Source organism: Pongo pygmaeus, chromosome 1 (genome assembly GCF_028885625.2).
Source record: "Pongo pygmaeus isolate AG05252 chromosome 1, NHGRI_mPonPyg2-v2.0_pri, whole genome shotgun sequence".
NCBI classification, from domain to species: domain Eukaryota; kingdom Metazoa; phylum Chordata; class Mammalia; order Primates; family Hominidae; genus Pongo; species Pongo pygmaeus.
In genome coordinates this window covers 219,411,378-219,432,190 of record NC_072373.2, presented here as the reverse complement: position 1 = coordinate 219,432,190, position 20,813 = coordinate 219,411,378, and the positions used below count along the sequence as shown (strand labels likewise).

The following is a 20,813-nucleotide window of genomic DNA, read 5'->3' as shown; positions in this document are numbered from 1 at the left end:
ACCTCTCGAGTGCCAGCCCACTGCAGGTCCGGCCGCAAAGACCAGCGTGTTGGGTCACAGCCTGTTAGGGAGACACTGAAATGCATGCTTTCTCACGGTGCAGTCGAGGATCAGAATAGGTACACGAGGACAGTAGCATTTTCTTGTCAAGTTTTTTTGTTTATTTTTGAGACAGAGTCTGGCTCAGTTGCCCAGGCTGAAGCAGAGGCGCGATCTCAGCTCACTGCAACCTCCGCCTCCCGGGTTCAAGCGATCCTCCTGCCTCAGCTTCCTGAGTAGCTGGGACTACAGGTGCACGCCACCACGCCTGGCTAATTTTTGTATTTTTAGTAGAGACGGGGTTTCACCATATTGCCCAAGCTGGTCTCGAACTCCTGAACTCAAGTGATCCTCCCACCTCAACTTCCCAAAGTGCTGGGATTACAGGTGTGAGCCACTGCGCCAGGCCAAGTTGTTGTTTGTTTGTTTGTTTGTTTTATTGGAAAAGTGAAATATGCTCATTACAGAAAAGTCAGAAAATATAAAGTAGAAAAATACCAAAATTTCTTTCATAATTCTCTCTACCCAGAGGCATCAGTCAGTCCCTCTCCAGATCAGAAGCAGTTAGTTCTGACACCAACAAATGGTGATAAGAGGTTGATGGCCTAGCAAGAGGGAAGAAGCCACCACCAAACCAAACACAAAAAATGACACTGCACAGCAGTCTGGGGACATGTCCTTGAAGGACACAGCCCCAAAGATACTGGCAGGTGAGGTAGTGTCCCTAAGATAACAGGCATCATCATGAATCCTATTTCAGAATGCCACAAAGAATACATTTTAGAAAAGATTCTAAGAGAAAAAGCTAAGGTGATTTTTTTTTCAGTCGTTGTTTTTTGTTTTCAGACAGTGTCTCACTCTGTCGCCCAGGCCAGAGTGCAGTGGTGCGATCACAGCTCACTGCAGCCTCAACCTCCAGGGCTCAAACGATCCTCCCACCTCAGCCGCCTGAGTAGCTGAGACTACAGGCGTGTGTCACCACACCCGGCTAATTTTATTTTTTATTTTTGTAGAAATGGGGTCTCACTATGTTGCCAGGGCTTGTCTCGAACTCCTGGGCTCAGGCGATCTACCTGCCTTGGCCTCCCAAAGTATTGGGCAGGCCCATTACGCCATGAGCCACCACACCTGCTGGTTTTTGTTTTTTAAATGGAATTGAAAGGAACTAGCCTTGGCTAGCTGCAGAATTCACACATACGGGGCTATGGCAACAGCAGATTCTGGAGTCTCAGTGTCTTTGCTTTCTAGATAAGTTACAGGGCAATTGCTTTTCAGAGTACTTTTATATTTCTATTACATTCTTGTCAGTAAAGACAAGGATCCCATATGCTGATGGAGAAACTGAGGCCTCTAGAAACTAAACGCTGGGAATGGCACCTAGGGTGCTTAATTCCAGGCCCCCTCTTTTCTGCCACAGGCACACATGCCTCAGCAGCCCCTTTGGAGAGCCCCCTCTCTGTAGAGTACTAGCCGGGGGCTCGGACTCTGGAGTCAGACCACTTCTGAGGGATGAGGCCTCAGACAAGTAACTCAGCTTTGAAATGTTTTAAGTGGGGAGAGAAATACCCCACTCCCAGGGCTGTGCTCCAGGCACTGAGGGGTAACTATTATGGGCCCACCCCATTGTTGGAATGTCTTCAGCCACATGGGGTAAGGGGTGGAAAAGGCCGGGATGTGTCCTGCCAGCCAGAGCAGCAAAGAAATCCCAACGGGGCCCCAGGAGGTCCAAGCCCATGGAGTTCAGGTGCTCCTTTCTGGCTATTCCTTCAGACCCGCAGCTGCTGGACACAGGCCACAGGGCTGGTGCCACCTGCGCCATCACTGCAGTGCAGCCTGGGTGGACAGAGGAAGCCAAGGGGAACGGCCTGGGCTCAGAGTAAGGAGACCTCGCCCCAGGGGACAAACGGTGTCTTAAGTGCAGGGGTGAAGTGGTCTCCAGTCCTCAGGGGCCTGGAAATCAGCTCCTTGGGACACGGTCTTATGTGTATTGACCACTCTCCCCATCCATTCCCTCTTGGGAATGTTTCGGCTGTTCTGAGAAAACACTTTGCATTCCTGCCCCGCCCCTGTGATTTCTCTTTGGGCGGCAGCCCGGAGAGGCTGGAGGCCTGGGAAGATGGGGGCAGGGCACAAGGCTGAGCTCAGCACCTTCCTCCACCCTCCTCACTGTACTCAACTCCTAGGCGGGCACTAAGAGCAGCTGCCTTCCTGGACCCACATTAACCTCTTCTGACTCAACTCCCCTTTCCAGGGTGCAGAGAACATTCCCTCTGCCCTGCCTTCCAGCTCTGGCTGCAGTGGCCTGGACAGAGTAGCTGGGTCCCAGGCCTGCCCCTGTGGACGAGGGACCAGGGACCAAGAAGGCACTCCAGCCCTGAGCCCAGAGCCCGCAAAGCCCAAAGCGAGGCCCATAAAAGGAGGCTAGGGTGAGAGGAGCTGTGTGTGCAGTTTGGTGGGTCTGAGGGATTGGGGGCAAGGGCTGAGGGGCTTGCCTGAGCCATGGCTACAGCTGGGCCCTCTCTGGCCAGTGCTCGTTCCTGCAGGATCCTGGAAAAGCAGGCCCAGGCCCAGGCCCATGGCTCTGCCCTCCTTCTGGCCCTGAAGGGTCACGATGCTCTTGGCCATCAGGAGGAAGTACCTGCGGTGCCGGTGCCTTGAGGCACTGCTTCACGGGCTGCGGGGTTCCCAGCAGGCCAGGTGCCTGGCAGCGGCATGGCAACACTGGGTGGATGCCCAAGGGGCAAAGCAGCTGGCACGGACCCTGGTGAGTGGGCGCGCCCCTCTCCACACTGACCATCTCCCATTTCACCTCATACTCAACCCTAACCCCTCTCAAAAGTATGGCCCTTGGACCTACTGACTCCAAAACCTTGGGGGACAGGCCCAGGAATCTGCATTAATACTCCTCAGATGACACCCCCTTGCCATAGCCCTTTCACTCTGGTGCAGCAGAGGTGTGGGGGGAGAAAGGCAGAAGGGCTGGGGACTGCAGGGGAGCCTGAGCACAAGAGGCCTTCTCCGCCAACTGTCCCCAAAGCTCAGGGAGTGGCACCTGAGATGGGCCTGGCGGACGTGGTGGCAGCGGATCCTGCGACTGCGAGTGGCTCAGCAGTTACAGCAGCAGGAAGATGGCTGGGTCCTTTCCCAGGTACTGCCCCCTTCCCTGCATTCCACTCAGCCAGCCTTCCAGAAGCCTGTGCCACAGCCGCGCATCGCGGAGCTTTCCCTGCTTGCCAGCCCCAGGGCCCCTTCGTTTTCAGGGGAGAGGGTCAATTCCATTACAGAACACACAGGCTGGATGCTGGAGCCCTTGATTTGATTTGTGGCCACAGCTCAGGCCAGGCCCACCCGGTCCATCAGTTTGGGAAGAAGGCATGGCATGAGGCATGGCTGCCACTCACACTAGCCCATGGAGGGCCTGGGTCCTGAGCGCCCCCCTCCATTTGCTCTGCTCTGAGTACAGCTTCCCAGCTCACCATCAGATCTATTCTGAGCTTGTGCATTTGGCCTAGGCAAGACTGGCTGGCTGCTTGGGGCAGAGGGAGGGGCCCTGGGGACAAAAGAAGCTGGGCACAGGGGTTGCTCTAGCAGGCACAGCACAGACCCCGGAGAAAGCCCACAACAATAGCATTTCCTCCCCTCCCTGGTTCCAGGCCTTTAAGAAGTGGCACCAACGCCTGGCAGCCAGGAGCCCAAGGAGAGGAGCTGCCAGTAGCTCGAGACCCTGGAGCAAGCCAGGCCCCAAGGGCCCCGAGAGTGGACAGGAAGCCGCCAGAGCCCCGCGGGGTTGGGGGCTTGGGGCACAGCATGGGGCCCAGCTGCAGCTATGACTTGTTCCCACAGAATAAAAAGCAGAACTGAACTTAGCCTTCCCAGGGAAGGAACCATGCCCCACACATCCAGGGAGTGATGACAGAGGGGACAGCTTGAAGAGCTCTGAAGAACAATAAAACCCACTCCTCAGTCCTAGCTGCTGCTTTCAGTCTCTCCTAGCGGCTGCCCCTCTGCCCCAGCCAGTGAGGCCAGGACGGGAGTAAAGAGGACGTCCCACAATTGCGTCCACCCCCTTGGCCATCAGGCTGCTCTTCCAGGACACGAAACAGCCCATCTGCACCTGCCAGTTACTGCCCCCAGGCCATGGGGCTTGCAGGTGACTCCTGGGGAGCCATGCCAGGCAGATAACCTCTGGGACAGGATGAGGGGACGAGGAGGGCAGCTGGCAGGACAAGGGCCTACCTGAAAAATACGCCAGGAAGCTGGGCTGCTGTACAGGCCCAGGCAGATCTGGGGCCCCTATGCTGGCGAATCTCATCTTGGCCTCTGACGGAACAGGGCAGCATCAGGCCTCCACAGACAGGTAAAAGGGGAAGGCCACGAGCCCCACCAAGCACAAGCGTTCAGATTGCCTTCAGCCCTTAAGGGGCACTTTTTCTCTCAAGGCCCAGAATAGACAACTGTGCCAAAAAGCAGCATGGTAGGTGTCTGTCAGCCCAGTGCCCATCCAGGGGGCTGGTGCCGCGGACGGCTAAGCGGGCAGGCAGGGCAGTGGTGTGCCCCTTCAGTCACAAGTAGGTGGGGCCCAGCTGCCCACCTCTAGGAGGTGGAAGGGTACAGCACTTTGCCACATCTCTTCTACGATGCCACCAGTGCCTGATGCCCATGTGTTTTGCCTGTGCTGCACGGGCTCCAAGTCTAAGTTCACTTCGAGTCCCAGGCTGGCTCTGGAGGCTGCCTTGGTTCGAGGGCTTAGCTGGCAACAACCACTCTCCTTGCCTTCTCAGGAGGTGCCACCCACTGTGGTCCTCTGCAGGATGGAAGTGCTCCCCACCAAAAGAGCACAAACTCCTGGCTAGAGCAGAGAGTACTAGGTTCCCATGTGGGGCCGACTCAGGTCCAGCCAGAGCCTGGAAGCCTCACTCCAGTCTAGCTGCCATCGTCAGGTGGGGGACTGGAGGCCAGGGGTGGGGGAGACACGAAGGAGAGTGGGGTTCCCAAGAGAAGCAGCACTGTGGAGGAGGCAGGTGGGACAGGAGTGGCTCCAGCGCAGGGCGTCAGGACGCAGGGTCATGGAGCCTCCGTCTCTCTTGCATTCTGGGTGGGCCTGTTGAGAAGCTCCAGTGTGTCTTCCACCACCTGCCAGAGGCAGTTGTCCAGGGGGAAGTCATTGTCCACCAGGTTGACCAGGAAGTAGTTGTCGTGGATGTACTGGATGATGGTGCGGGACGGGGACTCCTCCTCATACAGCTTTCCCCACTGCTCAATCCACAGGGCGAAGGCCTCATCCTACACACACATACCACACACATACCCCCGCACACATGCACACACACACAGGCAAGATTAACAGGGCTCTCCAAGGGCTCTGCTCAACAGGACATTTCCCGGAATAGAACAAGGCCCGCTGCCAGTATCACTTCCCACCCCTGCCCAGAAATAAACACCCTGCGTCAGCAGTGACACGGGTGAGTCAGAGCCGGGTGTGCCCTGAAGGCTGGGTCCAGTGTGGCCTTCAGCACATGCTTGGGACTTGGTCCCAGTCCCTCCCCAGGGTTTTCCAGGTGGGCGGGGCAAGCTTGCTCCCGGCTCCTTTACCTTCCAGAACATGAAGCTGACGGGATCCACTACGGTGGGCTGGATGATCTCTCGCCCAGGGAAGATGCCCCAAGTGACAGCATTCGGCTGCAGTTCAGGGGCATTGGTGATGTTTTCACCCTGAGGGGATGCGGGGTGGGGGTAAGACCTGGGCCAAAGACAACTGGAGTCCCACTGCCTGGACAGCCTTGACTCATTGGGGCTGTCTGGGCTCAATACTCTCCGCCTGCACCTCCACTCCCGGCCTCCCCTCTCCCTGTGCCTCCACTCCTGGCCTCCTCTGCCTGCATCTGTGAATGATATCTCTCCCCACACAAGCCTGAACCTAGAGGCGTCCTGGCCACTTCCCCTCTCCTCCCTGAGCACCCCCTGCTCACTCTCTGATCCGTTCCCTCTTGTCTAGCCCACCTCCAGGACGGTGTTTGGCTTGGGTCACTCCAGGGGTCTCTTTGCTGGCCTCCCCGGCTCTAGCCTTCCCCAGTCCCTATCATCTGTATGACCATCCACTGTGATTTGCCTAAAATAAAGCAGGAACCAAGCCACTCCACTGCTGGAGAAAGGCTTCCCTTGCATTTAGGGAAAACTCAAATTCCAGCAGGACAACCATGACCTCTGTGGGCCTGGCCCCTGCTTAACACTCCCGCCGCCTCCTGCTCGTGTTCCTGGTTTCCCCAGATGGGGCAGCTCACTGCCTCTGCCTGTCCTCTGCCCTGTCCCAGGAATACCCTTCTCTCCTGTTGGCCGACTCCTCTTTGTCCTTAGTGATTCCCACAGATGACCCCTCTGAGAAGCCTTCCCTGGCCTCCCAGGTGAGATATCCCTCCTCTGGACCCGACAGCATCCTCTCCTGAACTTGATTTTCCCACTTACACTGGCTGGTGGTCACACATTGATCTGCCTCCCTAACTAGGCTGGGAGCTCCTTAAGAGCAGGGCCCCAGCTCTGCCTGTATCTCTCTGTCTTGCACAATGCCTAGCCCAGGCTAGCTGCTGGGTGTTTGCTGAACGAAGGGCCTGGTACTCTGTGGGAACCCCGGGGCCTGGCCTACCTTCACATTGACAAGGTGGTAATTAACCCGGAGCTCGTACTTCTTCAGCACTTGCAGAAGCGCTTCCGCTGTCTCGCGGGAAGTGAAAAACTCTAAGTAGGCCTGTGGGAGAGACAGGTGCCTGTCACCAACCCCAGCCCTGCCAGACGCCCTTTCGCAGACACCTAAGGTATCAGGACTACTGGCGGCCATGTGGATGGAATAATGAACTGTGGTGTTGGCACGTCCATAAGCAAAGGCTGAGGGGAGTGGGGATGTGAGTTTCTCAGTCTGGACAGGTCCGAGGGCTATTGGCCACCCCTCTCCCAATCAGTCAGGGAAGACTCCACGAAGAGGCCATCTCTCAACAGCAGCAACTGGTTTGACAAGCTGAGCCATGGGAGAGAGGCCCTACACAGTCCATCCTCCCCAGTCACTGCAAGGTGACAATGACATTGACATCTCCTCTAGGACCAGTGCCTAGCAGGGATTAAGCTGGGTTTACTCAAACTCATTTGCTAGAATGCTCATAATACTGGAGGCTGGGCACAGTGATCCCCACGTGAGGAAAGTGGGTTCAGGGAAGTTGAGCACGTTGGCTACTCTGACAGTAAATAGCAGAGCTGGTCCTTAAACTCAGGTCTTTCTGCTCTAGTGCCCGTGGGCCTTAGATCAGAACATAATGTTAACTCCAGCAGCCCTGGGAGAGAGGTGTCAACTCAGGATAGTAACAGCAGCTGCCTTTCAAGGAGCGCTTCCTGCTCTTCCCGTGTGCCAAGCACATTACATGCTTTGTTAGGTTTCATGCCCAGAACACAAGCTACATCCCATTTTACAGATGAGAAAACCAGGCTCAGAGAGGTCAAGTGACCTGCCTCCATAGGTCTGATTTCTATTTTTTTTTTCTTTTTTGAGATGGAGTCTTGCTCTGTCACCCAGGCTGGAGTGCAGTGGCATGATCTCAGCTCACTGCAACCTCAGTCTCCCGGGTTCAAGCGATTCTCCTGCCTCAGCCTCCCAAGTAGCTGCAACTACAGGCGCCCGCCACCACACCTGGCTAATTTTTGTATTTTTAGTAGAGATGGGGTTTCATGATGTTTGTCAGGCTGGTCTCGAACTCCTGACCTTGTGATCTGCCCACCTCGGCCTCCCAAAGTGCTGGGATTACAGGCATGAGCCACCAAGCCCGGCCAATCTTTTTTTTTTTTGAGACAGGGTCTCACTTTGTGGGCCAGGCTGGAGTGCAGAGGCACAAATATGGCTTACTGGAGCCTCAACCTCTCAGACTCAAGTGATCCTCTCACCCCAGCCCCGCAAGTACCTGGGACTACAGGTGTGCACCACCATGCCTGGGTCATTTTTGTATTTTTTGTAGAGAAGGGGTTTCACCATGTTGCCCAGGCTGGTCTCGAACTCCTGGGCTCAAGTGATCCACCTGCCTCGGCCTCCCAAAGTGCTGGCCGGGCTCCGTGCCCAGCCAGGTCTATCTGACTTAAAGCATGAGCTCCCATCCGCTCTGATCCATGCTCATTCAAAATTAAAGAGCCCAGGAGAGACATTGCTCTGCCCTAAGCTCTGGGGAACCCATGGGTGCCAGTCAAGAGAGGGGGGCGCCCCGTGCCTCACTACCACACCTTCTGGAAGACATAGCCCCCGCTGGGGCCCCAGCCCACGATGGGGTCGGAGGATGGCTTCCCGTTGATGTTGGGCTGTGAGTTGATGGTAAGGATGCCCTGGCGGTTCACCCGCAGCAGCTCCTCCTTCAGCAGGCTGGTCTCGGCCGCCAGGGGCTCATCGTTCCAGGGCAGGCAAGTCACCTGGGAGAAACGGTGAGCTGGCTGGGGCGACCATCAGGTTTGGCATCCTGAGTCCCTCTCACGGCCCCCAACAGAGACCCAGCCTGTCTTTGCCTCCCTAAGCCCTTCCAGGTGGAGGTCTCCCAACTTACCCTTCTCCCTTTGCCAAGGTACCATGTCCACAGCATGGACAGGAGGGCACAGGGTGGAGAAGTCACGGCCCCGCAGCCTGGCCTGCAGCTGCGGTCAGGCCAGGGGTAGGGGATGAACCAGGGACCCCACTCCAGCATCACTCACTTTGTGACCATTCCGGTTTGGCTCTCCCGAGAGGTAAAGAACAAAGACTTCAAAGACACTTTCTTCACTGGTCAGCTCCTCCCCCCACATCTTCAGCAGCTCCTCCTTGGGGGACTTGCTCTTCAGGTAGAAGAGGTAGTAGTCTTTCAGCTCCCCAAAGGCAGGGGAAGAGGAATTGCCCCTGGCAGAGGGGTGCCCAGAGGTCAGGGCACACTCCTGACGGAGAGCAGTGCCACCACATGCCCAGGAGGCCATTCCTGTAAATCCTGCCCCTGACTCCTCCCAGGTCAACCACAAGCATGCAAACAACTTCTGTCCTCCTCCTCCCAAGAACAAAGATGTATTTGCAAGGAAGGTCTGCAGGCCCTCACCAGCGGCCATTAGGGAACTCGTCCCACTCCTGGGTACGGTAGATGTAACTCTTTGGTCTGGAGGCCCAGAAGATGGGACGTACATCTTCCTCTCGGCGCTTGGGGTGGGCGCTGAGAGCCCAGGGCAGGGGACGCCTGGGTGAGGATGGGGACAGAGAATTGAGACAAGGGATTGGCTACAGGGAGCCGGAAGCAGGGGAGCACCACTGAGGCTGGGTTCTTCCATCTGATGCCCTCTGAGACTGGAGCCTTCAGTGTGCCCAGCTAGCCATGGCACAGACATCCATCTGTACCACCATGGGGAGCCAGCACTGCAGCCGGGACTGCTCTTGGACCCTCCTCTGGGGATCTCTGGGCCACCGCCCTCACCTGGGGTCCTCAGTCCACATCCCCAGGCGCTTCAGCACCTCTGTGGTAGCCATCTCGCGGTTGAGGGTGTAGAAGTGGAGACCTGGCACCAAGCCACTGGCCAGAAGCTCCTGGCACAGGCTCACGGCCAGCTCGATGCCATAGTTGCGGATAGCAGCATCGTTGTCTTTGATTGGCTCAATCACGTCCTTGATCTCCTGAGGCACCTCCAGCTTGGACAGCTTCACAAGCTGCCGAAGGGAGTGGTAGCCCTGTCCAAGACATGAGGGGCTGTGGCGGCCGCTGGCCAGCCTGTCTCCCACCCTAAATACTTCTCCCCCTTCCATCCTCCACGCCAACTGCAGTGTTAGGCAGAGGGACCCACGAAAGTCCGATCATATTCCAGGAGCACACCTGGACTTGGCCTGCTGTTTTCTCCCCTTTTTTCTGTTTTTAGAGACTGGGTCTTGCTGCTCTCAAATGCCAGGGCTCAAGCCATCCTCCTGCCTCAGCTTCTCAAGTAGCTGGGACTACAGGCACATTCCACTACGCCCAGCCTTCCCACTTTTTACAGAGTAGAGCAGCTGCCCTAAGCATTCCAGCCTTGGGTTAAGCCAGCCTTTTAGCCCTAGATGTGTCTATTGGTAACATGGTGTCATCTAACCCAGCTGTTCCCATGCCGCACTGATCATCCGAATCACCTGCCAAGCTCAAGAAGTAAAACACACATTCCGAGGACCTCCCTCAGATTTACTGAGTCAGAACTTCCAGGGGTGGGACCTGGAGATCCATTTTTTGAAAAAGCTTATCAAGTGGTTCTGATGACAGCCACATTTGGGAAACACTGATTTAAGCAGGATTTGTAATGAGAATTGGAATCCCTTTTGGTGATGCCTGTCGGCCAAAGTACAACAAACCCCTCAACAGACGCTGCTGCTGGGTTTTGGGGGGAAAATTAGAGGTAACCAAAATGGGGTGGCCAAGCAACGCTGTAAAAGTTCTGGACCTGATAGGAGATCTGGGAAGAACTCAGCGAACTCAGCACTCCATCCAGAGCCCCCAGCCTGTGCAAGGACGGTGCAGTGGGAGCGGGGTGGAGGGAGTTTACGGGCCCTCCTGGGCCCCTCACCTGGATGGGAAAGATGCCGGGGACGATGGGGCAAGTGATGCCCATGTCGGTGCATGCCTTCACAAAGCGGAAGAATGTGTCAGCCTCAAAGAAAAGCTGTGTGATGATGAAATCGGCTCCCGCAGACACCTTCTCCTTCAAGTGCTTCAGGTCAGCCTCAAAGCTCCCTGCTTCGGGGTGGCCTTTGGGGTAACCTGCCAATAGGGATGACAGTCAGGAGAGGCTGGCCTCCACCTGTTCAAGGCGAGGGATGAAGAGACCACAGGGACTGGGCAGAGAGAGCCCTCTGCTTCGGGGGCTCCGATCTTGCACCTTCCAACAGCATAGCACAGCACAGCACGGCCTGAACTAAAACAGTGAGTAGCTGGGCTCATGACTGATATGCTTCTGACCCCAGAGATGACTCTCAGGGGAGGTGGCTCAGAGCCCCCTTCCGAGAGTGGGGGTGGATTGCTCCAAACTCCCACAGTGTCCTGCCTTGAGCAGCCAAGCAAATCAGGCCTGCACTTGGTGGCCATGGAAAAGAGAAAATGCTACAGTTAGCACTGGCTGGGCAGCATCTGGGGTACTAAGCTTGACTTTTCTCTAGGCACTGTATTAAACATTGTTTTTAATGTAACATTGAAATTACTCAGGGGTCCAAGATAGTGAAAAGTTAGAAACCAAGTTACACAAGGAAGAACTGAAGAAAGTGATGTTTTGTTCAAAGAAAAGAATGGATGGCAGGGTGCGGTGGCTCACGCCTGTAATCCCAGCAGTTTGGGAGGCCAAGTTAGGAGGATGACCTGAGGTCAGGAGTTCGAGACCAGCCTGGCCAACATAGTGAAACCTCGTCTCTACTAAAATTACAAAAATTAGCCAGGTGTGGTGGTGCATGCCTGTAATAACTACTCAGGAGGCTGAGTCAGGAAAATTGCTTGAACCCACGAGACAGAGGTTGCAGTGAGCCGACATCGTACCATTGCACTCCAGCCTGGGCAACGAAAGCGAAACTCCGTCTCAAAAAAAAAAAATAATGAAAAGAATACAGAAACTCCTTTCAAATGTCCAAAGGTCTGTCCTGGGGAAAAAGGATCCACCATAGGTGAGTTTTTTTGTTTTGTTTTGTTTCAGAGACAGGGTCTCGCTCTAGAGATTCCAGAGACAGGGTCTGGAATCCTGTTAGCTCTGTCACCCAGGCTAGAGTGCAGTGGTGCAATCATGGCTCACTGCAGCCTTGAACTCCCGGGCACAAGTGATCTCCCACTTCAGTCTCCTGAGTAGCTTGGACTACAGATGCAAGCCACCACATCTGGCTAATTAAAAAAAATTTTTTTAATTAATTATTTATTTTTTAGAGATGGGGTCTTGCTATCTTGCCCAGGTTTGTCTGGAACTTCTGGGCTCAAGCAATCCTCCCATCCTGGCCTCCCAAAGTGCTGACATTACAGGCGTGAGCCACTGTACCCAGCCCCCTAGTGAAGTTCTTTATTAGTCATATTCTGTGTTGTTTCTAATGGCAGAATCAGCATCCAGTTCAGAGAGCTGCCTAGAGTACTATAAGCCACCCACAAAACAATGAGCTCCCGGAGTCTGAAAACACAGGGGCAGTGGATGCCAAAGACGGGAATCCGGAATTGCTTGGGAGGTGGGACCAGATGTCCCATAGGCTCCTTACTGGCTCTGTGAACTCTCTGACCCCCTTCCTCAATGACTAAACTTACTAGCAGCCTGGCTCAGTCAGGCAAGCAGGACGACCATAGGCCTTCATGAAACTACACGGAGTGCTGGTTTCATCAGCCCAAGCCCAGGGCAGGACTCTGAGCCAGGCGGAAAGCCAAGCTGCTTTGCTCTGATAAGGCAGTTCTGTTCTTAAGAAACCCAGAGTCATCAAAAATGAATATAAAAACTATTGTTTCAAGGGGTAAGGGAGTGGGGGATAAAGCAATGGGGCTTCACACTTTCAATAACAATGCTATTTTCCCAGTAGGAATTTCAGAAACAGCAAGGCTTTTTAATAGCTGAAAACTATAGCTACAATACCCAAATATCACTGAACAACTCTAGCATTTGATAACATATAGATTTTGCTATTTACTCTATTTTTCTATCATGAACAGCTGAGGGCTTTCTTTTTTAAAATGTTTTTATTTTTTGTAGAGACAGGGTCTCACTATGTTGCCCAGGCTGGTCTTGATCTCCTGCCTCAGTCTCCCAAAGCTCTGGGATTACAGGCATGAGCTACCATGCCGAACAGGTTGGTGTTTTCTAATCCACTGATCTTCATTACCCACTTGATAAGCAAAGTAAAAAACCATTCAGCAACTGTGAGCTCACAGCTTCACTAGTTTCCAATCATTATCACCTAACGCCCATCACTGGTGCACATTCCCCCATTAACTGACTATATTTTGGCTGATACAAGCGATGACAATTTAACAGTTGGAAATGTCTGTTCTCTGACTCCTAATTAGTGCTTCCCAGACTTAGCACCTAAACACCCCTGTTGACAGAATGGACATGTCCATCGGGGGTTAGGGACAAGGCCAAAGTCACCCACAACATGTAATTTTCTTGAAGCCATGTGGTTTGTTTTTTGGGTTTTTTATTTTTTTGAGACGGAGTCTCGCTCTGTTGCCCAGGCTACAGTGCATTCGCGCGACCTCGGCTCACTGCAAGCTCCACCTCCCGGGTTCAAGCGATTCTCCTGCCTCAGCCTACCAAGTAGCTGGGACTACAGGCATGCGCCACCACGCCTGGCTAATTTTTGTATTTTTAGTAGAGACGGGGTTTCACTATGTTGGACAGGATGGTCTCAAACTCCTGATCTCATGATCCGCCCGCCTTGGCCTCCCAAAGTGCTGGGATTATAGGCTTTAGCCACCGCACCTGGCCTTTTTTTTTTTTTTTTTTAGTTCATATCACTTTAGATGCTACTCCATAACATAGCCATGTTTAATGTAAAAATGGTAGGATTTCTCCCAAAATATTGGCAAAAAACTGTCATCCCAGAAAATATGCCAATCCCGGGACTTCCCGTCCCCGGCGCACACTGTCTCGCCATACCTGAGCCCTGTCTGAGACGCTGAGAGCTCAATGCCAGCCTTCAGCTTCAAGGGTGGGAGAGAAGTCCAACCCACCCATTTCTGTTGGGTGAACCTGGTCTTGTGGCTGTGGCCAATGGTGATTCTCTCTCCCGGGAATTTGGAACGGAGGCCTGTCCATTAGCCTGGGGAACTGGCTGGAACTGACACTCTGCACACTCAGGAGCAGGCCAGGTGTCTGGAAAAGCATGGGTATCAGGTCTCCCAGATGAAGCACAGATGTGCAGTGGGAAGTGGAGATGGGGGACCCTGTGGTCCCAGAGGGAATGAGGGAGAGCCTTGCTTTTTGACCTCTTCCAGTGCCTCATGAGGTCTGAGGCCATCTCCTGACCTTGGGTTCCCTGCCCTCTGGAATCCTGTTAGTAAATATCCCTCTTTTGTGGGGTGGTTTTTTTTTTTTTTTTTTGAGATGGAGTCTTGCTCTGTCACTGAGGCTGGAGTGCAGTGGCACGATCTCGGCTCACTGCAACCTCCGCCTCCTGGGTCCAAGAGATTCTCCTGGCTCAGCCTCCTGAGTAGCTGGGACTACAGCCGTGCACCACCACACCCGGCTAATTTTTGTATTTTTAGTAGAGACGGGGTTTCGCCATGTTGGCCAGGCTGGTCTTGAACTCCTGACCTCAGGTGATCTGCCTGCCTCGGCCTCCCAAAGTGTTGGGATTACAGGCGTGAGCCACCACGCCCAGACCCCTTTTGTTTTAAAGAAAGAATAAGGCCAAACAGGCTAAGGGCACAGCCAGGCAGAAGAACAAAAAGCTAGGGGTCGATGGTGGCAGGCCCAGGAGGGGAGTGGGTGATACAAAAGGAGCAAGGACACGGTGCAGTTCACCTCTGCATGTCCCTCATCCAGCACGGACCCATGGGTGCATCTGATCACTGTGTCCTGAACCGAACACCGACAGGCTCTCTGGGCATCTCAGCCTCCCTAGCTCCATCCCCGCCACCAGGATGATCCAGCCACTCACCTGCCACACAGATGTCAAAGTAGTCACCAAACTCACTTCGGATGTGCTTCACCAGGTCCACCGCGTAGTTGAAGCCTCCCTCCTCCTCTTCCCACTGGTCACCTATGGGGTCTGCAGGGTTGGTGGAGGTCATGGTCACTGGGTCTCACCCAACCTCCAGAGACCCTTTCTGTTCCCTCTACCTAGCCCCGACACCCAGGACTGCGAGTCCCTGGAAGGCAGAAACTTCATATTATTTAGGTTTGGTTCTTCGCTTTCTAGCACCTGGTAAGACAGCAGGAGGGAAAAAAGCAGCCCACCAGTTCAATATTCACTGCATCCTGACCCTGTGCTGGCGGTGGAGAATAGGAGACCACCGCTGCTCCTCACTGTGCCTGCAGGATTGGAGATCCCTTCCCTACTTCTACCTGGGCACGCTTGCCACCCTCTCCCATCCCACGGCCTTGGGGCTCCTGCCTCCTGGGAGAATTTTCTACTCATCTCAAGTGAAGGGGTCTTGTGGTGGGGAGCACGAGGCCATAGGATCCTACCCATCAGGCTCCCTCTTCCCACTCTTGGGTGGCCTGACAACAGCAGGCACCAGAGGCCTAACCGGCTATTCTCACTCCCAGATACTCTGTTACTCTGTGATTGGGCCAAGTGCCGGGTGCAGCCAGCAATCGATGCAGTGGTGTAGGCAAGGCAGAGGGTTATCAGGCCGCGACTCCATTCCCGACGGAACTCCTACGTCAAGGTCAAGAGGTGGAAGAGGTGGCTGCCTGTGTGTGGTGCCCAGGATGACTCACTAACCACAATGCCTACTGACACTACTGGCAGGGATGGGATCCTGCGGATCCTCAGCATGGGGCCCAGGAAGAAGTAAAGGACCATTTCAGGAACCAAGTTCAGGCTACCAAGCGGCCTCTGGGAAAGCCAGAACCCAGAGTGTAGGGGAGTGCTGGCTCCACACCTCCCCGCAGCGCCATGATGTTCTTCAGGCCCAGCTGCTTAGCTTTGTGCAGATGGCCCGTGATCTCCTCCAGGCGCTGATGGCAGCAGGTCATATGCAGGATGGTCTCCAGGCCACAGTAGTTCACGGCGGTGCTGGCGATCATCATGGAGGAGGTCTCCTTGTCTGAGCCAGGGTCACCTGCTGGGTGCCAGGTCACATCTATGTAGAGGGGGCCGCCTGCTGCCATCCGGTCAAACCTGTAGGGGGTTTGTTTCTGAAGAGAGGTTCCAGGAGAAATACCATCCCTCACTGCCTTCCCATGGGGCCCGGGAGTTAGAGAAGCATCAGTGAAGGTTGGAGACAGACCAATCAGCATTCATATCCTGGCTTTGCTACTTATAGCTGTGTGATCTTGGGTACATAATCTCTGTGAGTTCTGTTTCCTTATTTATAAGACACGGCAGATAGTAGCACCCACTTCATAATAACACTAGGAGGCTGGGCGTGGTGGCTCACGCCTGTAATCCCAGCACTTCAGGAGGCTGAAGTGAGCGGATCACTTGAGGTCAGGAGTTCCAGACCGCCTGGCCAACATAGCGAAACCCCATCTCTACTAAAAATACAAAAATTAGCTGGGTGTGGTGGCGGGTGCCTGTAATCCCAGCTACTTGAGAGGCTGAGACAGGAGAATCGCTTGAGCCGGGAGGCAGAGGTTGCAATGAGCCAAGATCACACCACTGCACTCCAGCCTGGGCCACAGAGTGAGACTGTGTCTCAAAAAAAAAAAAAGCAACAACAACAACAACAAACCATAACACTAGGAGAATATGACGGCAGCTGGTTCCACAGCACTTAGAACGGTGCCTGGTGTACAAACCGAATACTCAGTATATGTGAGGTGCCGTTATGATCACTATTACAGAGGTAAGACACAACAACAGCGCTATCATTTTGTGTGAGAGCAGCACTTGAGACTTTTCACAGCGCTTGCCTGTTTATTATCTTGGGTGAGTTAAGACATCATGGTTGAGAGTTAGGGGAATCCTAACTGTGGCAAGCACAGCCTCGCTGTAGGAACAGTTAGAAAGAGGGTCAGCAGACTCACTTTCTTTCATGCCACCCCCCAAGCCCTGTGCAGCAGCTTACAGTTGTGCAGACCAAGGCCAAGTTCCGAAACGAGACTCAAAAGCCTGGATGTGCACGAGTACTTGTGTTACAAGCTATCAACGGTGTAAACATCCTTGTGCATTTAAACTTCAAAAACTTGGGAGTGACATGTGAGATGTGCATACAGTAAAAGGCATAAACTTAAAAAAAAAACTGCAATTCATGAAGTGCTAATGTAATTCAGTTGGCATTTCTAGATTTCAAGAAGCATAATCCAAATTTCTAACTTGCTGAAAACAATCTCACTGCTTTGTGACTTCCTAAACTGCACTCGTGATCCAGCCCCCAAGTTTCCCCAAAGAATACAGTGTGAGAATCAACATCTTTAACCCATTGAAGAGTGTGTCTAAAATACCTTGACACTGTGGAGGGACTTTTACAGGCAACGGAGAAGTTGCAGATCAGATGACCCACTCTGCCTTCTCCTTCCTGCCCCCTCCGGCTGCTTTTTTCTGCCGGGTTAAAGGGCAGCCCAGCCTCAGGGATGACAGTTGGCTCCCCAGGCACCACCACTCCCCCCTCCCACCTTAACCTTGCATCAATGTACCTTGAGATGAGATTGACAGCTCCCTCAGCAGTTCGAGGAGGGAAGAATTCCAGGGAGAACCACTTGTCACCAGATTCCAATCGCCGCCTCATCTTCTCTCGGAGTCTCTCATGCCGCTCGGGGTCCAGGCCCGGGGTGGAACATCTCGAACTGTCTTTGGAGCTCTCACTGCCACTGCTGGCACTGCCCTCCAAGCAGGGGTTGAGGCTGCTGTTTCCTCTGGCTTCGTTCACCATGGCTGGGTTCCTGCTGCACGGGGTGGGGCAGGGAGCATCAGGGAGCAGGCAGCCACACCCCCGGCACATCAAGACACCTGAGTGGCAGGTTCAAGCCGGAGGCGCTGTATTTCCACACAAGAAGAAGGCCAAAAAAGGTGACACTGCCCCCTCCCAGTGGCTCCATGCTCCTCAGCTATGGCTGTCGGGGCCGCCTCACTCAAAGCCTTGCCCTCCGCTACTGCCAGGCTCCTTGCATGCAAGGCAGCCCCCACCCGGCACTGCAACAACATGCTCCTCGGTGACAGCTACCTGATGGAAGGTGGCACAGAGGACCTCACGCTGCCAACCTGCGAGGACCATATTCCTAGCGAGGGGCAGTAGTGCCCAGCTGGGAGGACCCTGGCTTTTCGATGGTCCATCTCTGTCAGCTCAGGCCCAGAGTGCGTGGGGAGGGAACAGAGGCACCTTCCCCAGCGGGTGTGTTCAACTGGGCGGAGCTGCGACAAAGGAAGAGGCTTGAGCTCCAGCCAGCACAAGGGGGCGGGGGCAAGGCTTCCAGGCAAGGAGGGAGGGCTGAGGCTCTAGTAAGGGGAGGCGGATGGAAGGAGGGGGACTCAGGGGCAGAGACTGCAGGGGTTGGTGGAGATGAGGCCAACAGGCATTCAGGGATACCAGATCACCCTCCAGAGAAGGAACAGCTCACTCTGGCCGGCTCTGCCTGGAACATCTGTTACTTGAAACAGTTTGTGTACAGGATGGAAGGGGTGAGGGCTTGACTATGCAGCCAGATTTCTCCTGAGTTCATGCTACTCCAAAAAGACCGTGTTAGAACTGGATGCTGGCCATGTTCCAAAAATAGCCAGACCCAAGTTCAGTAAGGGCAAGAATTTCTCAGAACAAAAGCTGCCCCATCTGTGCTTGCCTTGCAGGCTGGTCTTCTTACACACCACAGAATTCAATTCAAATCATCACAGTGACCCAGCTACTGGGAAGGCTGAGGCAGAAGGATCGCCTGAGCCCAGGAGTTCAAGGCCAGCCTGGGCAACATAGCGAGACTCCATCTCTTAAAAACACAAAAAACACACCTGTAATCCCAGCACTTTGGGAGGCCGAGGTGGGTGGATCACCTGAGGCCAGGAGTTTGAGACCAGCCTGGCCAACATGGTGAAATCCCAACTCTACTAAAAATATAAAAATTAGCCAGGTTTGGTGGCGGGAGCCTGTAATCCCAGCTACTCGGGAGGCTGAGGCAGGAGTATCGCTTGAACCCGGAAGGCAGAGGTTGCAGTGAACCAAGAATGTGCCATAGCACTCCAGCGTGGGCGACAAGAGCGAAACTCCGTCTCAAAAAAAAAAAAAACAAAACACAGAAACAAGTAATCAGAGCCACCAGGGCACAGCCAGGCCAACAGAGGGCATAGTGCCATCTGGCAGTCTGGTTAAGAAAATAAGACAAACACTTAAAAACAAACAAAACACTTGCACAGCAATGGGCAAACACGCAGTAGTGAATCGGTGTGTGGTGACATGGCACAACAGAGGAAAGACCAGGTGAGGTTCATTTCTTTCAGACTGTCCACCACTAACCTCGTGTACCGAACCGTTTCGGGTCTTAGACTCTTTTGACAATCTGATTAAATGTACTGCTCCCTTCCCCTGAAATACACACACAGGTGCACAGACTACACGTGGATACATCGAAAGACAAGGAGTTGATTCCAGACTAAGAACCCTGGGCCAAAGCTTTCTCCCCCTAGGGCTGCTCTCTTTCTTTCATTCTGACCTCAAACTCCAGATTCTCAGTGGGGATGGCTGTGGGGAGTGAGGAACGGGGGCGGGGAGGAGGGGTAACAGCAAGAGCAGCCAGTTGGCTTTCCTCCAGCGTTTAAGGGCGCACCTCGTTAATTGCTTGCTGGAACAGAACCTAGAGTAGGAGGAAGCTGAACCACCTGCAAACCCTCTGATTTTCAAAGACTTATTGCATTCCTAGTATATGCCAGGGACGTGCCATATTTATAAGCCAACTCCCACGATTTATCCGTTATCAGCTGGACTCCCATAGCACCCTGGGTTGTAACTGTGGGTGAAAAGGCCTGTCTCCTTTCTCTTTCCCCAGTTCCCTGAGACCAGAACCGGTGTCCTGCCTGGGGTATCCCCAGAGTTTGGCACACGGGGATAGCCAACATTCACTGAGCGCCAAAGGGCCAGGCGCTGCCACTCTCTCAAAATAAGCCTCTGCCATTTACTGAGCACCTAGTCTGCGCCAAGCACTGGGATACTAAGCCCACGACTCCCAGAAAGGTCCCGGCGGACCCCCGTGCGCAGCGGGACGCAGTGGGCGCCAGGGACCGCAGTGCCCCAGGCCCAGCGCTCTTCTCCAGGTGCTCGCCGGGGAGGCAGCTTTAAAAGGCAGGAGCCGGAAGCCGTCTCGGCGCCCAGGTGGCCGAGAATCCAGTCACCAGGTCACTGAGTCACCGATGGGGGCGAGGACACGGGCCTGGGCCGGTCAGAGGGGCGGGATCGTCACCCCTGGCTCAGGGGCCCCTCCGTCCAGGCAGGGAGCCAAAGTGAGTCTTCGCCTGAGGGTTGGCGGTCGCTGGAGGTGGTAGCCATTGGGAGTTACACTAATCCCGCGAAGGGTGCGCAGGGGGGGCGGCAGCCCGCCCCCAAGAAGAGAGGCCGGCCTCCAGCGCTCCCCGCCCACGAGCACGTCCTTGCCCCGGGGAGGTTGTTTGCCGGGTCCGGGATCTCCCTCCCGGCGACCCCGGCCTCGCCGTCACTCACCCTCCAGTCCCGGGTGACTCAGAACGCTCGGCCGCCCGCCGCACCACTGTGGCCGCTGCAGGGGCGGGGAACGCAGTGAAGGGGCGCGGCACAGGTGTCAGGTTGCTGGAGACGCGGGCCTACAGGGCGGAACCCACCGGCGCGGGTGACCGGAAGCCCCGCCCCCAACATGGCCGTGCCCACAGGTCTCGTTGGAGGCCGTGCCTTTACCGTCATGTGACGCGAGCCCTCGCCCCACCCGTCTGCAGCCACTCCCGGTCTCAGTCCCAGAGCTCGAGAGGGCCACGTGACCGTCCCGGGGCCAGTCACGTGAGGCGCAGATCCTGGGTGGGAGGGTGTTGGTAGAGGGGTCCAGAGTGGCAGTAAAGGAGGAAGATGGCGGGGTGCAGGGGGTCTCTGTGCTGCTGCTGCAGGTGGTGCTGCTGCTGCGGTGAGCGTGAGACCCGCACCCCCGAGGAGCTGGTAAGAAGCGGGCGGAGCCGGGCTGGGGAGGGGGCGGTTGCTAAGGGACTGCGAGAG

General features: G+C 54.8%; 3 protein-coding genes across 11 annotated transcripts in view; 2 read left to right on the top strand and 1 right to left on the bottom strand.

Moving 5' to 3' along the window:
- The window catches only part of C1H1orf167 (chromosome 1 C1orf167 homolog), a 29,443-nt gene extending 25,441 nt beyond the window's left edge, over positions 1-4,002 (top strand). For all 4 annotated transcript variants that reach the window (XM_054438874.2, XM_054438864.2, XM_054438881.2 and 1 more), the window contains 5 exons: positions 1,810-1,915; positions 2,291-2,465; positions 2,668-2,803; positions 3,077-3,187; positions 3,693-4,002. In XM_054438874.2, coding sequence (XP_054294849.1) covers positions 1,810-1,915; positions 2,291-2,465; positions 2,668-2,803; positions 3,077-3,187; positions 3,693-3,869 — 705 coding nt within the window. In that variant the 3' untranslated portion in view covers positions 3,870-4,002. The remainder of the gene's footprint in view (positions 1-1,809; positions 1,916-2,290; positions 2,466-2,667; positions 2,804-3,076; positions 3,188-3,692) is intronic.
- On the bottom strand, positions 139-20,430 carry MTHFR (methylenetetrahydrofolate reductase). 4 transcript variants are annotated; one of them, XM_054438919.2, is made up of 13 exons: positions 20,295-20,427; positions 17,820-18,007; positions 17,293-17,541; positions 15,597-15,835; positions 14,648-14,758; positions 10,600-10,793; positions 9,492-9,742; positions 9,123-9,257; positions 8,752-8,932; positions 8,293-8,475; positions 6,680-6,781; positions 5,632-5,751; positions 139-5,322 (listed from the first exon to the last, which is right to left on the bottom strand). In XM_054438919.2, the coding sequence occupies exons 2-13, from the start codon at positions 17,927-17,929 to the stop codon at positions 5,104-5,106; spliced, it is 2,094 nt and encodes a 697-aa protein (XP_054294894.1). In that variant the 5' UTR covers positions 17,930-18,007; positions 20,295-20,427; the 3' UTR covers positions 139-5,103. The 4 variants fall into 4 exon arrangements, with proteins under 4 accessions (XP_054294894.1, XP_054294918.1, XP_054294924.1 ...); XM_054438943.2 differs by lacking the exon at positions 17,820-18,007 and having other exon boundaries at positions 20,295-20,430; XM_054438949.2 differs by lacking the exon at positions 17,820-18,007 and having other exon boundaries at positions 17,293-17,538; positions 20,295-20,424.
- Positions 20,232-20,813, top strand: part of CLCN6 (chloride voltage-gated channel 6) — a 36,752-nt gene continuing 36,170 nt past the window's right edge. For 2 of the 3 annotated variants that reach the window (XR_008492386.2, XM_063659614.1), the window contains exon 1: positions 20,440-20,756. Coding sequence is in view for 2 of the 3 variants with exons in the window: in XM_063659614.1 (XP_063515684.1) it covers positions 20,670-20,756 (87 nt within the window). In the remaining variant the exon portion in view is untranslated. Of the gene's footprint in view, positions 20,757-20,813 lie in introns of all 3 variants that reach the window. The other variant, XM_054438892.2, reaches the window with a different exon arrangement.

Coding starts and splice junctions, on each gene's coding strand:
- MTHFR (XM_054438919.2), bottom strand. CDS start 17,929: ATGGACCATCGAAAAGCCAGGGTCCTCCCAGCTGGGCACTACTGCCCC. Junction 9,743..10,599: donor CCGGCATCTTTCCCATCCAG/GTGAGGGGCCCA, acceptor TGTCTTGGACAG/GGCTACCACTCCCTTCGGCA. Junction 6,782..8,292: donor GGGGCTATGTCTTCCAGAAG/GTGTGGTAGTGA, acceptor TCTCTCCCACAG/GCCTACTTAGAGTTTTTCAC.